The 16,714-nt window shown below is 41.1% G+C and overlaps 1 protein-coding gene across 1 annotated transcript in view; it reads left to right on the forward strand.

Annotated features, from left to right (window-relative positions):
- RTKN2 (rhotekin 2) overlaps window positions 1-16,714 on the forward strand; it is a 192,750-nt gene that overhangs the window by 67,688 nt on the left and 108,348 nt on the right. Inside the window, exon 4 of the mRNA XM_073596259.1 lies at window positions 6,589-6,642. Within this exon, the coding sequence (XP_073452360.1) occupies window positions 6,589-6,642 (54 nt within the window). The remainder of the gene's footprint in view (window positions 1-6,588; window positions 6,643-16,714) is intronic.

Here is a 16,714-nt window from a genome sequence, read left to right on the forward strand (position 1 = left end):
CCACCTTGCCGACGTAAATCGGCGTGAGGCGGTCGTCAAGTGGTTAATGTGTTTTTTGTAGCCCAAACTATTTTCCCTGCCAGCCGCCTGGATCGCAAAATGTCATTCTCTGCTCTGCAGACGCTTCTAGACGCAAACGTGGCAAAACAGGCATTTCTAAACGCCGGTTTCAGCTTTTAAAAACGTGTTCAGCAGAGTTTGCACCGACGTCTCGTGTGCATGAGGACTAATGCATACTGTTAGAGAGATATATATCTCTGTCTCTCTATTAACCCCCTTTAACATCACTGACAGCTTAAGTCTTTTGTGGTATTTGTGGATGAGGCTCTATATCGTCTCAGATAGTAAAGCTGTCCATTCCTCTTGGCAAAAAGCCTCCAGTTTCTATAAATTCTTGGGCTGTCTTGCATGAACTGCATGTTTGAGATCTCCCCAGAGTGGCTCAATGATATTGAGGTCAGGAGACTGAGATGGCCACTCCAGAACCTTCACTTTATTCTGCTGTAGCCAATGACAGGTCGACTTGGCCTTGTGTTTTGGATCATTGTCATGTTGGAATGTCCAAGTACGTCCCATGCGCAGCTTCCTGGCTGATGAATGCAAATGTTCTTTCAGTATTTTTTGATGACATACTGCATTCATCTTGCCAACAATTTTGACCAAATTTCCTGTGCCTTTGTAGCTCACACATCCCCAAAACATCAGCGATCCACTTCTGTACCTTTCCTCATAGGCCTTGTTGACTCCTCTCCAAATGTAGTGTTTATGGTTGTGGCCAAAGAGCTCAATTTTGGTCTCTTCACTCCAAATGACTTTGTACCAGAAGGTTTGAGGCTTGTCTCTTGTCTCTGTGCTGTTTGGCATATTGTAAGTGGAATACTTTTACATTTGCATAGTAATGGCTTTCTTCTGGTGACTCGACCATGCAGCCCATCTTTCTTCAAGTCCTTATTGTGCATCTTGAAACAGCCACATCACATATTTTTCAGAGTCCTGTATTTCACCTGAAGTTATTTGTGGGTTTTTCTTTGCATCCCAAACAATTTTCCTGGCAGTTGTGGCTGAAATTTTAGTTGGTCTACCTGACCATGGTTCGGTTTCAACAGAACCCCTCATTTTCCACTTCTGGATTAGAGATTGAACACTGCTGATTGACATTCTCAATTCCTTGAATATATTTTTATATCCCTTTTCCTGTTTTATTTAGTTCAACTACCTTTTCCCGCAGATCCTTTGACAATTCTTTTGCTTTCCCCATGACTTAGAATCCAGAAACGTCAGTGCAGCACTGGGTGAAAGAGGCAAGAGTCTGTCAGGAATTCATAAACTCATTGACCTTTTCCGAAATCACCAGTGTATGTAAACATTTGATCAGGGTCATTTGGGTAGTTTCTGTTGTCATTATGATTTAAAAAGAGTAAACACAGTTGATTGATAATAAATGGATTAACCATGAGTAAAAGTAATGTGTTTGTTATTATTCATATTCTCTGAAAAATGGCCAATAAATCATAAATTCTGCCAGGGTATGTAAACTTATGAAAAAAAAATATATATAATTTTATATTAGGTCTGAAATTTAAATGCATGTTCAAGCTTGCCAATTGCATCAAAGTGATCCAAATGTATGCTCGTATTCATTGCCTACTTTAACAGAAATTTAGTGACAATATGGGGGTTAACTGACACTAGAAGGGGAGCTGCAAACCCAGGTCTAGTCACTGACCCACACTGTACAATAAAACTGGAGAATTTTTTTTTTTGCACGAATTCAAATTGTGTGCGTATATATAAAATATGAAGTATGCTGATACTGTGCTGTTTCTCCTTATAGACTGGCTGGGTGTAGAAGGGGAGGGTAGGGATCCAGGTCACCCTGGGCTCAAAGAGAGTGGGTTAATGGTGCTGTCTGTTATATCATTGAGAGTGGCAGAAAAAAAAGTGTTGCATGGTTAATCTCGGGGTTAAAGGTAAGTGTTGCAAAAATTCACTTTTTTTTTTTTTTTTTTTTATTTACTTGGGCTATGATTTTTATGTTTGACAAGCGGTTTCCTTTTTAAATGTTGGGGTACAAGTGCGAGGTATGGGTGCTGGCAGTTAACTCTTATTTGTCTTTAGTACTAAGAGCTGCACAAAATGTACTGCCAGTACTAAAAACGAATGTACAGTTGCATACCAACCCTGTTTGTGAAACAGCAGCTGTTCTGTTGTGAGGGTAGAGAGCAACGATTGCATTCGATTGATCTCAACGTTTTGAGACATCAAGTCTCTGTAAGGTAGCAATGGGTTAAAGACTGAATAGCAAGTATAAAATTAACTAGAGCTGGCCTAGTTGGTTACATTGTTAGAAATATATCAACTTGCATCCTCTGAGACATGTTACATAATTACCTTTTTGTAGCAGAAATGATTAAAGAACAGGCAAGGTAAAATAAAATGTTTCTGTTGCTTTAGCAACACCAGATGAGATCATTCCTAATTCTCCCTGCTGAAATCCTAGCCCTGGATACAAACAGTCTGCTTTTCACACCTGTGATTTATCCAGAGTAAAAATATCAGCTCGATCATAATGGTCATAAAAAACAGAATTAGAATGAATTCACACCTTTTGCCAAGTGCCAAGCCAGAGCTGTGCTGTGATCATAGTGTAATCTCTTAGATGTAATTTAGTTTCTTGCTGTCAACAGGTACTTAAAATGGTTTATAGGATATTAAATTGAGTATATTTTTACCCCTCTTTTAACTTTGCTGGTCTCTGCACAGAAACCCACAGTGCTGTGTCGCCTTTTATTCCTTGGGATTTTGAAGCAGTTGTTTTAAAAGCGCCATTTGCAAATTTGGACATAGATTGTGTAGACTTATATTACAACACTGAAAATAACATTGTTTAAGTATAATTTTTGTATATTGAAATTTAACACCACCATTAGTGTATGTCAAGGCAAAATAAAAATAAAGTGTGTGTGTGTAGATTTTTTTTTTTTTTTTTGTTTTGCTCCCTCCTTTTCGCAGCTCCTGCTCCCTCCTTTTTGCAGCTCCTGCTCCCTCCTTTTCGCAGCTCTTGCTCCCTCCTTTTCGCAGCTCTTCTTCTGTACACCGCTCCAGGTGAACGCCTCACGCCTCCATAAATGCTGTATAAAACTGCTTCCACTGTGTAGGTTGCTAGTCTGATTCGCTGCCCAGGAATGTCTGACAGTGAAAAGAGGTGAAGGCACTTAAAAAAAATAACCAAAAAGCTTTATTGAAAATCCCCCCCCCCCCCCCAAAAAAAAGTGCACACATAGATTAACAAATAACTGCTGTGCTTCATTTAGGAATGTGCTTAATGGTTTAGATTAGGCGCATTCTTGATTTAAACGTGTCAATGTTCTTCCCTACTTGTTGTTCTCTGCTTGTCTGTGCTCTTGAATTCTATGGATTTTCAATAAAGCATTTAGAATTTTTAACTTTTTGGAGTGTGGCCACCTCTCTTCAGTTTGTTTTGCCCAGCTGACTTTTTACCATGTACACAAAGAAAATATATGCAGAAAAAAACTGACAGACATCCTAAATGGATTGATGAATGCTATGCACATGCAGCTTAAAGTGGCTGCAGGGGGGAGGAAGTAGTGCATACAGGGGAGTAGGAAAACCATTTATTTCATAGGTAGCCCTGCCAACAAAGCAACACAATTGGAGGAAATTGTAAATACTAAATCATTGCTAGAGAGCTTCCTCTGCAGTCTTTTCTGAACATCTGCTGACATCGAAGTTGTCAGGTGATGAGACATTGAGGCTAGTTTCTTTATCTCCCCATTTCACGTGTGTGTGTATAAGCACATACATACATACATACATACAGTTGGGTCCATATATATTTGGACACAGGCACAGTCTACTTTTGGCTCTGTATTCCACCAGAATAAAAGTAAAACAAGACCATCCAAATCCTTTCAACTTTAAAGTGGTTGAACATAAATATCAAGTACAAATTTTAGGAACTGCAACCATTTTTATACAGTCTCTCCCCCCCCCCTCCCATTTTCAGGGGCTCAAATGTAATTGGACAAATTTATATAATCAGAAATAAAATGTTCATTTTTAATATTGTGTTGAGAATCCTTTACTGGCATTGGCTGCCTGAAGTCTGGAACCCATGGACATTACCAAAGACTGGGTTTCCCCCCTCCTTTCTGATGCTTTGCCAGGCTCTAACTGTAGCTGTCTTCAGTTGTTCTTTGTGGGTCTTTCTGCCTTTAGTTTTGCCTTCAAGTTAAGATCGTGCTCAATTGGGTTGAGATCAGGTGATTCTCGACCATTGCAGACTATTCCACTCCTTTTCCTTTAAGACCCCTTTCACACCGGGGTGGTGCCGGCGTTAGCGGTAAAGCTTTACTGCTGTTCTAGCGACGCTAAAAGCACCCCGCTAGCGGCCGAGTAAAGGTTCATAGCGCCCGTGTTACGGCACTGCTGAAGTCCTTTGCAGGCGCTTCGGCAGCGCTGCCCATTCATTTCAATGGGCAGTGGAGGAGCGGTGTGTACACCGCTCCCGCACCACCCCAAAGATGCTGCTTGCAGTACTTTTTTACCCCGTCCTGCAAGCGCAAGGCCCCAGTGTGAAAGCACAATGGCTTTCACAATGGGGTGGCTTGAGAGGTGCTATTTTTAGCGCTAAAAAGCGCCCCAGTGTGAAAGGGGTCTAAAAGCTCCTGGGTTGCTTTTGCAGTGTGTTTTGGATCATTGTCCATCTGTACTGTGAAACACCCTCCAATCAACTTTGCTGCATTTGGCTGAATCTGGGCTGACAGTATATTTCTAAACACTACAGAATTAATCCGGCTGCTTCTGTCTTCTGTCACATCAATAAACATCAATGACCCAATGCCATGCATGCCCATGTCGTCACTCTGCCTCCACCATGTTTTACAGTTGACGACGTGTGCTTTGGGACATGAGCTGTTCCAAGCCTTCTCCACACTTCTTTTCCCATCATTCTGGTACAGATTAATCTTAATTTCATCCATCCAAGGAATGCTTTTCCAGAATTGGTCTGGCTTTTTAAGATGTTTTCGGCAAAGTCTAATCTGACTTTTCTATTCTTCAGGTTTAAGTAGGGTTTGCACCTTGTGGTGAATCCTCTGTATTTGCTCTTGTGAAGTCTTCTCTTGAGTGTAGACTTTGACAATGATACGCCCACCTCCTGGATAGTGTCCTTCACTTGTCTGGATGTTGTGAATGGGTTTTTTTAACTATAGAGAGGATCCTGTAATCATCCATCATTGTTGCCTTCCGTGGACATACAAGCCTTTTTATGTTGCTGAGCTCACCAGTGCATTCTTTCCTCCAGAATGTACCAAACTGTTGATTTGGCCACTCCTAATGTTGCTGCCATCTGTCTGATGGATTTGTTTAATTTTTGAAGACTTACAATGGCCTGTTTCTCTTGCATGGACAGCTCCTTTGAACGCATATGATGTAGGTTCACAGGCGATAGATTCCAAATGTAAATACCACACTTGGACCCCTTTCACACTGCAACCACACTGCGGCCGAAAGCGCTAAAGTGCTGTTCGTTTTAGCGGTGCTTTTGCACCGCTTTTCGGGTTAAAAACTCCTGTTTTGCAGCGCTTTCAAAACGCTTTTGAGGCGCTTTGAAAGTGCTGCCTATTCATTCCAATGGGCAGGGCGTTTTGGGAGCGCTAAATACAGCGCTCCCAACCTGCCCCAAAGATGCTGCTTGCAGGACTTTTCGGAACGTCCCGCAAGCGCCCCGCCCGAGTGTGAAAAGTCTGGAATGAACGTGTGTGTGTATATATAATAAAGAAAATATCTATCGATAGATATACATACACATATATATATTAGGGCTGGGGGAAAAAAAAATTGATTTAAATCTTGAATCCGCGAGGCTGGACGCCACGGACTAGGCCAAAGCCGCGGCCTCGCCTAAAAACTCCTGCCTGCAGCTCCTCAGGACCGGCACGGTGTCCAAAAAAAAAACTCGATGTGAATAGTTTTTTTTTTTTTTTTTTTGAGAAAATTGCTATAAATATATATATATATATATATATATATATATATATATATATATATATATATATATATAATATATTGTGCCGTGAGAATCATGGTCTTTATTCTAAGCAAGAAATTGTGATTCTCATTTTAGCCAGAACTGTGATAGAGATTTTCTATTATTTAGTACGTGTATTATTCCGTATTATTTTTATATACACTATATATAATTCTCTGAAATGATTGATACTCGGAAACCTTTTTTTTCCGCCCATATTTACCCATGACTGTACATCCACATAATTATTTCACGACAATTTTGGGACAATCCATTGTATTGCAATACAGCAGTTGTGGACCTTTTTTATGTCAATATTACTTCACTTCTATTTCCTTCTGAAATCTTTCTATGAAAGATTGTGAATAGGCTTAATGGATGACCACTCTACATCAAGCTTTTAGTAATTCTGTTTTCTGTAATTACTTGATGTAGATCCTGCTGGTTTGAAGTAGGCTGCCTTTTTTTAAACACAATAAATGTACAATTTACCAAATAACCATAATGTCTCATTGTCTCTGTTCTTCTTCCTGCAGGTATTCGAATCCCACTGATGTGGAAAGACACCGATCATTTTGGCAGCAAAGAAAGTATGTGATTAGTCATATGATTTTTTTTTTTCTTAGAATATTCTCTTCTGCATCTTATATGTAACCAGATTTCGTGTGCGTGTGTTTTTTGTTTTTTTTTTTTCTCCTTTTTGTTACACAGTACATCATCATGAGCTTGGTGGTGCACCCTTTGAGCATCCTAACACACTTCCTGTCCTAGAGTGAGAACACTGCTCCTCCATAGATAGTATAGTGAGTGAGCATATTCATCCTAATATGTAACCAGCAGGATTGCCAGGTAAAAATTTTAAGAGGGGGAAGCCTGAAAGGAAAACTAATGCAGCCACCATCAGGGCTGCTGATAAGCCAGTACATCTGGCCCTGTTGTACCGGGCCCAGCCACCACAGGGGCCCAAGCAATCTGAACAGATTGCAGAAGAAAAAAAAATAGTTTTTCTCCAACTCCCCCCTCCTCCACTCCTCCCTCAGCAGCTGTTCAGCTGCTCTCAATGAACACTCACTCTGCGCTAAACATCTCAGAGGCAGAGAGGCGAGCCTGACTGTGAGATACTGTAGTTTGAGTGGACGGGAGGGGGTGTGGCCGGCTTTGACGATCGGTCCCAGGTTCTTCTGGTGTGCACACATGAGCTGCACTATGGTGGAATTGGATCTGGATTCTCAGGGGACTGCAGGTTAGCCCAGTCACATTAATTGCAATGTAAAATCTAATGTCTGTCTGCTTTTTCATGTAGCACAGCTGTCCTGACTGTGAGAAATTGGGTTTTAAACTGCACTGCCCAATTTCTCACAGAAGTGCTACATGAAAAGAGATGCTATCAGTGTCAGCAAACCCCACTTTTTATTACTTCTATCTAAATTTTTAGATCACTAGATCACACCATGCCTGGAGCTGAATCACAGAGTAACACACTGTGCATTCCTGTGCAATTCACATGTGGGTCTGTGCAGTGCAATTTCAAGCTCATTTATTTTGAATGGGCTAAAATTGCAAAGGCACCAAGGAGTGTATGCACTACTTTTTAACATGCACTGCAACCAGATCACATGGTGATCCAGGGCTGGCAGGTGCAGGGCAAACGCACTACTTTTGCGACCTGCGTTTGAGGTGTCAACTTTTTATTGCAGATCACAAAAGCAGTGCATTTTGCGTGCAGGTTGAATTGTTGAGGAATCCACAGCACATTCCTTCGCAATTCAGATGCAGGCATGGTGTGAACCGGCCCTTAGACATATTACTTCTCATTAAAAGTTTAGAAAAATTTTTTTTAAAAGCGGGCTTAGCTGGCATGGCATCGTCCCCTTTTTTTTTTTTTTTTTTTCATGTAGCACTGTTTGACTGTGACAAATTGGACAGTGCAGTTTTGAACACAGCACAGTATCATCTGCATCCTACACACAGTCATCTTAGACTCTAACCACACCCTTTTAAGCTTTGCCCAATAATTAAGGGAATTTAAACCACGTCCATTTTCCAGCTCCGTGTGGCGCATATTTTTAAATTAGCCACGCCCACAATTTAGCCTTTCTGTATACCCTAGCCTCTTTGTATACCCCAGCCTCTCTGTGTAGGGGCGGGACCAGGGGTGGGGCTGAAGGGGGCCCGTCAGGTAGGCTGTACGGGGCCCCATGATTTCTATCAGTGGCCCTGGCCACCACATCTGAGGACTGGTAAGCCGGCAATATGTACTATTTTTGGTCTTGGTGTTAAATATATGTCGTCACAGACCTGCAATGTGCATACCACACCGTGGGAAGAATAGTGTCTCGTTGGAAAAAATAGTTCTCCATCATTGGTTTCAGTGGCAGGAATTATGCCCCACTATTGGTATCAAAAGGAGGAATAGTGCTTCAGTTGGTGTTCTATTTCCCCAAGAGCTGGATAAAGGCAAGCAAAGAGCTGCAGTTTGGAGATCACTGGCCTAAAGTAACAGATCATCAATTAGTCCTGGGTAAGCACTGTATCAGACAATTGCCTTGATTCTTTACAATCCCAATGCTGCTGATCTCCTCCAGCCTCTGTCAACCACCTCCTGTCTCTACACTACATGCACTCCCCTTGGAATGGTTACTTTCAAGTGACAACTGTGTGTAGTGTGTGTCTGCACGGCTTCCTGTAGTCTACATTAGGGGTTCATGGGGTAGGGTTACAATGCGGGAGTGCAATTGTGGGACATGTTTTCATCCCATTACAAAAGGGCATAAACAAGGACTTTGATGACAGGATTGTGAGGTGTTATTTTTATTAAAACTGGTTGGTTTTAAATGTAATTTTATTCAAGGCTTCAGCAGGAAAAAAGGACTGAGGGGGAGCATGGAAAGGGTAAGTATCACCCGAAGGTGTGTTTAAGAGATTTAAATGGACCTGGACCCAAAAAGTGAAGCTTTGCTGTATATTCTTTTTATTGTTATACTATTTAAATCTACTCACTTCTCTGATGCTCTCTAGGCTTGACAAAGGGGCATATTGGCCTGGAAACACATTGCCTATTCCCCCCTCATCAGAGCCTAGTGTGGTGGTTAATCCTGGTGCAGAGCTGCTGGCTTGTGCCGTTTTCAGTGTTGCTGCTCCATTTCTTGCTCTCGGTTCCTGCAGGCTGCCTGTTATTCTCGGTTCCATTGGTTACTTAACATTGGGCAGCATATGGCTCTATCCTCTTCACCCTACTGGTGCTTGCTGTGAACATTTACAGGCTGACTTGATGCTTCGGTACCAAGCTGTAAGTTTATTTAACATGTAAGTGGATGCTATTTTGTATCTCTAATAAAGTGAATCTGATATTGACGTTGCGCTGCTTTTTTTGTTCTTTTTTTGGGGGGGGGGTGTCACTCCGAGGCTGATCTGTCTTCCAGAATCATCACTCCCATTCTTTCCACGTATCCTGCTCTTTGAGACAAGAATTTAATTGTTCTTGGACTATGTATTTTATTTTTTTTTTTTCTTTAGATCCCAGACATTGTTCCCATTCTCAATCAGCACCCAGGCTAGTGTTACCGTTTTTATTGTTTTTCTCTTTGCTATGTTAAAGGGGGCATCTAGAAATTGCCTAAACAGTACACTTAAAATGCAACTTTATGTCTTAAAACCATTAACAGGCAGGTTTTTTTTACCTTAAAGCATTATCTGCATTAAGGTAAAAAAAAGCCTTCTGCATTCAGCTCCCCCCTCCCCAGTGATGGTGCTGAGTCATGCTGTGTTTTCCAGTGGACACACAGCCTGGCTCAGGATCGAGCACGCACTTCACTTGGAAGAGGGGAGGAGCCAGGAGAGCTTGTGGGGGATCCCCAGAAGAGGAGGATCAGGGCTGCTTTGCCCTTGCAAAACCATTGCAAGGAGCAGGCAAGTATGACATGTTTGTTATTTTTGAAAAATGTACCTTTTTACAATCCCTTTTAATTCTTTCTGGAAAATAACCATGCACCTCCTGGTATGTGAGTGTGCCTAGGTGTACAGCCTCATGGTTTTTATTTGTAGAGTATGAGATCATCTGACTGGGATTTAGTAATGTCACTACTGTAATGCTCACTGCTGTTCTCTGACCTGAGGAAGCAAACCCATGCCTCTAGCAGGATGGCCTCCTCCATATAGAGACAAAATGAAGAACTAGGCATGGTAAGGTAAAATGGAGAAAGATCAGCAGGGAGTCCACAGGCAATATTGGTTTTTAGTCCTTTGCCTTCTGCCTGCCTTTTCCAGCTTGCAGACTTCATTTCTTCTTTAAAACCAAACCTATACTATTCTATTTTTATTATTATATAAACTGAAATTCGAAGAAGTTATAGGTTCCCCTTTAAACAATGCTGTTTACATAAGTTGCTAGGTGATGGCAGCTTATCTGACAAGATAGATCAGTACAAGTCACTCTTTTGATGTGCATCACATTGCGCATTAGCACAAAATCTGCATGCATGACTATATGCTGTCTTAGCGCTTTTCTCCAGTGGTTACATAAGAAGAGCTCTTTATACACACAGTCTCTGAAGCTACTTCAATGTTCCGTGAAACCCTTTAAATCGTTTATATGTACTGCAAATCAGTCCAAAGATGACAACCTGACTTTAGCAATATTGCAGTGTTATGTTTATTAACCTCCATATGAAATGTGTTTATTTTTTTTATTTTTTTTTTTCAGTTTTAATTCACAGCTCAAATTTCAGATTGTGGAAATCAAGTGTGTGAAGGTTTTTTTTTTTAATTTTATTAGTATTTTCTTAATACTTTCTCCAGGCTCGGGTGCACTGATGGCAGCAGCCTTTCTATGAAGCAAGGCACAGGAAAAACTCTTGAATGTTAAATTTTAATGAAAACGACCGCTTTGACAACCCCACAGTGTATTTGGCTTAACAGTTTTAGTTAAAACATATTCTAGTTGCTTTACATTCAGAGAATGCTGAAGCACATTTAAGACAGTCAGAGAAGCTGAGCGTTGAAATAGAATTTTATGCCTTTTTTTTTTTTTTTTCCTTTCTGAGGGTAAGACGTCACTAATCATGACCTACTTTAAGTTGCAATTGGCAATCATATTGAATATGTTATGCAAATTTTAGGAGCTTATCACAAATACGAACTATTGTATCTATATGGAGATGATCACACGTTTTGGATGTTTTGGCAAGGCTGCAGGTAAAACCATAGCCTTACTGAATTTTACTAATTGTACCATGTTCTGTGTAAACATGGGCTGCTCAATCAGTGGAATGATCTAACATTCCAATAGACACACTCCTAAACCTTGTGGACAGCCTTCCCAGAAGAATTGAAACTGTTATAGTTGCAAAGGGTGGGGCAACTCAACATTGAACCCTATGGAATAAGACTCTGATGCCATTAAAGTTCATGTAAAGGCAGGTGTCACAATACTTTTGGTAATATGGTGCATCTTACAGGCCCATTCGTTTGGCAATATTTTTTTTTTTAAATACCCTTTTCATAGTTTGAGTTGGTTTTACAACTAGTGTTCTGTTTCTGTGTATGAAAAGCATACATTTTATTCTATAATTGGAAGAGTTTATGGTTTGAAATTGTAATAACAATTCTCATTACTGGAAAATATAATCTACATGATTTTTCTCCTTTTTTTTTTTTTTTTTTCTTTTCTATTTCTCTAAAAGAAAATGTTTATTTTATAAATACTCATTTAAGTAAATATACATATCACTCTAATGGATCTGCACTGCAGTGGCAGCAAACAAAACTAATGAATATGTTTAGAGTTGTTCATGACAATATGATCGATAGCAGGCAGGATTTTTATTTAGCTGAGTGCTGTGTCTTTATTATATTTTCTGTAGAAGTTGCCAAGAGAACATGGGGAGGTCCACTGATGAGCTGAGGATGTATTGGATTTGTAAAAAAGGGGGTAACAATTACATGTATAATCAAAGCTACAGTTTTATATCTGATGCTGAGCTAAAGAAAATCAAATGGTTCTTAAATACAAGAAAGAAGTGGCTTTAATTACTTGCCTTACAGATCGGTGTACTGAGCATTAAGGCTGATTTATACATAGTGTTAAATAATTTTGTCCAGTCTTGTTTTTTTTCCTGTAGTTTACATTTGGATAAACAAAAATCAAAGTGAATAAAAAAAAATAAAAAAAAATTATTTATGGCCCTACTATTTTTTTTTATTTTTTTTTCCACAAGTGAATCTACAGTCGTGCCTTGAGGCCTAGTGGGGGGGGGTGGGACATGCTTCCTCAGGTAATGGCTCCTATATGTCATCCTTCCTGGAGGTTGGATTTTTTTTTTTTTTGTATCTAGGATGCTAGCCTCTCTTGCTTCTATATTCTATTGGGTTCGGTAAACACTTGTTCAGGTGTACACCATTGTGGGTCAGGTTTCCGTCTCCCTATTACGGAGTGCTCCACAAGGGTAGGGTGCTTAGTTTCTCTTGGACGTTTCGATGCTAGATGTCTGTGTCTTAGGTTTGCATAGTGGTTACCATTTCCACAATATTCTATAAAGTCGACGTGTTTGCATCTTTGGACACTTGTTTTGCCCACAATTTTTTTCATGGCTGCATTTTAGGGTTCCTTTATCGTCCCTTTTGGGGTGGTTTTGGGTGGTGGTATGTTGCCCCATAGCTCCAGTTGTTTTTGGTTTGCTCGCCCCTCATTGTGGCACTGCTTTGGAACATCCCTGTTTAGTCAAGAAGAGAGGCTGTGTCCGGCAATGAACGTAAGAGAAAACTGAATTTTTGTTACTGTAAAGTCCTTTTTGGAGTTCAACTGACTTGCTCAGAGGGGGGTTTATATCAGAACGACTGCCCATAAGAGGTGGCAAGTTATTTTCCTCCTAGTGTCGTCCTCCTGTAGGTGGCAGTATAAAACCCTGTCTGGTCGAGATTAAAAACAGAGGCTGTGTCCATCAATGAACTAAGAGACAGGGATTTTACGGTGAGTAATAAAAAATTGTATTTTTTTTTTTTTTTTATACATGGTTACATTGATTCAGCTTTGACCAATGTAACTACGACCGCACTACTCCAGTGATCTCCACTTGTTTCCGGGTCCCATGCTGAGCAGCTGCCCTACTGAATTCTGAACACAGGCTGTCATCCATGCAACATGGCTGCCATTCAGAGAATGCTTTGCATTTTTCTCAATGAATGTCAGAAAAAGGTACCCACTCCCTGAAACAAAAAACCAAAAACACTACCACCAATAAAGGCGGGGTAGTGGTTGCACAGGAGGATAAGCGGCACGTTCACTTTTTTAAGTGAAGTTTTGCTTTACGAATAAAAAGTAAAATCACAAGCAGGCAGCTAAGAACATAAATACCACCTCCAATTCTCACATCAGTAGGATAACCTGAGGGTTTCAGCACCAATTGTCCTGTCTTCCGAAATACTCCGAATCCTGGTGAACATTGTGTGAGCCTTTCTGACTCGTCTGGACCTTCTGTCCTAAAAGGCCAGCGTACCATCCTATCTCTGTCATTGGCCGTAATGACATGACTGTTAAAGCTATAATCCCAAGGAAAAGGTGCATTTTGGATTTGGCCAGCCTTGCCCTCTTGTAGACTAGGAAATAGACTTCTCTGTCTATCATCACACCTGGAAGGCCTAGTTTGGAGGTGAGTTAAGGAGTTTTCAGTCTAGAAAGAACTTGCTAGAATGTATTCTGTCTTTCCTTCAGTCTGGGCAGCATATCTGGCCTTGATTATCCTCAAAGAACAAATCTTGGCTATTCTGTTTCAGAGACCTTTTGCCTCTCACTTCTTAGTTAAGGCCTTTCTTGGGGTATAGCACATCAGTCCCCCTGGTTCCCAAGGGACCCTAATCTGTTTTTTTTAACCTGTTAAGGATATTCTCTTTCTGACCTCGCTCGCAAGGTGGTCTTTCTTCTTGCTATCATCTCTGGCAGAATGTCCTTTAGTAAGCAGACTTATCCTTTAGCCTCCTGCGCGTTATGATTATGTCTGATTTTTAAATGTCAAAGCGGTACATTGTTTTGCATGGAAATTTGGCGCTTTATATTGTAGGCCTGTAATTCTTGCCAATAACTCGCTTAAATCTGTCCAAACAAGAGTCTAGTAGACATTATGGGTATGATAAAGTTTGAAACACGAAATCATAAATTATAATGTAATAACTATAAATTAATATAATACATTTTATTCAATAATATAATCAAACCAAAAACACTGACGTTTGCTCAGTCCTAGAATTGTCGCTGTTGTCACTTTCAGTGTCTGACAAATTTCCCCATGATTCACTATAGCTCAATTCTGCAAGTGATTCTAATTCACTATCGCTGTTCTCTAGCTGCCTAAAACCACTTTTGAAGTAGAGGGACACTTTTTAAATGCCATGGACGTTCTCAATTTTTCAGGCAGAAAGAACAGAATATATAATATAAAAGTGCAGGCAGGGCACTGGACAAAGCACTAGGGACAAAACTGATGTGAAATTATTTGATACACTGTAATCTGTAGATTACATTACTGTATTATGTGTGTTTTGTAACTTTTTGAATTTGCCGATAGGCTCCGCCCCCATGCGTTGCAACATTTGCAGGGAATGGAGCACGGAACAGTAATGCATCGGGCGGAGGATACAGCTGGAGGATATCACAGCATCCTGGGGACAAGGTAAGTTAACCTGTACCAGGATTCTGCGAAGCAATCCCGAGTGGCTCGGGGGTTCCCGCTTTTGGTAGTGAAAATGAACCCCGAGCCACACTTGGGAATACCGCTAGGGGGGTTAAGGACCCATTCATAGTGTTGCATCAGGTTCTTTTTGAGGCCTAAAGCCTCCTCCTCCTTGAAGATGAACTCAAACTTTGTTTTCACTAGAACTGAATGGAATGATCATACCTCTGTATCATGTTGCTCTGTTGTCTGCAGATCCCCTGATATTCTGGGTTTAGTTGTGGCTTTGTGTCATGTGACACTATGTATATCCTGCTAGACTCTGCCACTTCCTGCAGCAGGTAGCCGCTATAATACACCTCCTTTGTAGTGTTTCAGATTCTGCATATGATATAACTTCCTCCACAGCTTTGATGTGTGGGATCGAATACATTCTAATTAGCATTGAGTCCCGCCCAGTCACACCTACAGGAAGAGCCCAAACCTCCCAATTCCCTCCTCACAGATCACAGCATTATTCAAGAAGGAAACCCCTTCATATACAGCCTGTTCTGAAAGATAGCTGTGCTGCTGCTGGGGAGGATTGAATGAATTGCAATTAAGAGTTCAATCCTGCCCAGTTAAATATGCTGACCAGTGTGAACAGAGAGACTCCCACCCCTCAGATCCTGCCCTTCCTATATAAAGGAAACCTCTTCATAACCTCCCACAGCCGTTCCTCTGTAGTCTTGCAGTAAGCCGCCATTCTTTGGCATGCTGCAAGACAGAAATGACACAGGAGGCGGTATGACACATTTATACTTTTCACCACTCACGTGACGGCCCAGAAATGCCCCCAGTAACCATAGGACCCACCCACATTAGCTCCCAGAACTCCTGAAACTACAAAGGCTCAAAGGATCATGGGATATGTAGTATCAGGACTGGCAAAAGGTAAATAGGAACTTAGAAATGAGGAGTGACATCAGACACCAAAGGAGAAAGGAGGAGTGACATCAGACACCAAAACCAGCTAAAGTTGGTAAGTTGTGTGCTAAAACTGACAGTGGGGTTTTAATTTACATGCACAATGCACATGTTTTGGGGAGGAAAAGCTGGCGTTCTCTTTTAACTGTTCTAGGTGGATTAGGTAAGCTACCATTAGAGGTACCATTAGGATAGAATTCCTCACTTCCTGTCAAGGTTGGAAAAAAAAACAATTTCATGATTTAAAAAATAACAAAATGGTAAAGTTAGCCCAATTTTTTTGTATAATGTGAAAGATGATGTTACGCCGAGTAAATAGATACCCATGCCATGTCACGCTTTGAAATTGCGCACACTCATGGAATAACACCAAACTTTGGTACTTTAAATTAACTTTAAATAATAAATTCCACGATTTCATGCTTACCAGCCGCGATCGCGGCTTTGTTTACATCCGCGGCCCGGACGTGACGTCATAACGTTGCGCCCGGGTCTCAGACGGTCATAGAGATGACTGGTGACCATAGGGTCACCGGAAATTCCTATGGTCGTCATCCGGCGGCTGCCGATTCTTTCTCTGTGTCCCCGATGGCACGGCCCGATAGTGGCAGAAGGGGGGGGTGTCCTCTCCCGTCGCTTGCAAGAAAGATCAAGCGTCGGAACCGCCGCTATGATCATTCTTGTGGTGCACAGAATCACCGGCTGAAAACAAGGATATCTGAATGATGCCTGTAGCCGCAGACATCATTCAGATATTCCCACTGAAAGTCAAGGACATCATATGACGTCCTTGGGCTAGAAGTGGTTAAAGTGTGTTCGTTTTTTTTATTTTTGGTTCTGGTTTTGGTTTGGTTTTTCCTGTTCCCTTAAGAGCCCATTCACACAGGGGCAACACGACTTCCAGCACGACTTTGGGAGGCAACTTGGACACGACTTGAGTATGAATCACAGCACGACTTGGGGCAACTTACAACACAACTTTAAGTCGCCTCCAGGACAGGGAACTTTGCAAGTGGCCAATCAGAGCTTATCA

This window comes from Aquarana catesbeiana, linkage group LG08 (genome assembly GCF_042186555.1).
Source record: "Aquarana catesbeiana isolate 2022-GZ linkage group LG08, ASM4218655v1, whole genome shotgun sequence".
Taxonomy (NCBI): domain Eukaryota; kingdom Metazoa; phylum Chordata; class Amphibia; order Anura; family Ranidae; genus Aquarana; species Aquarana catesbeiana.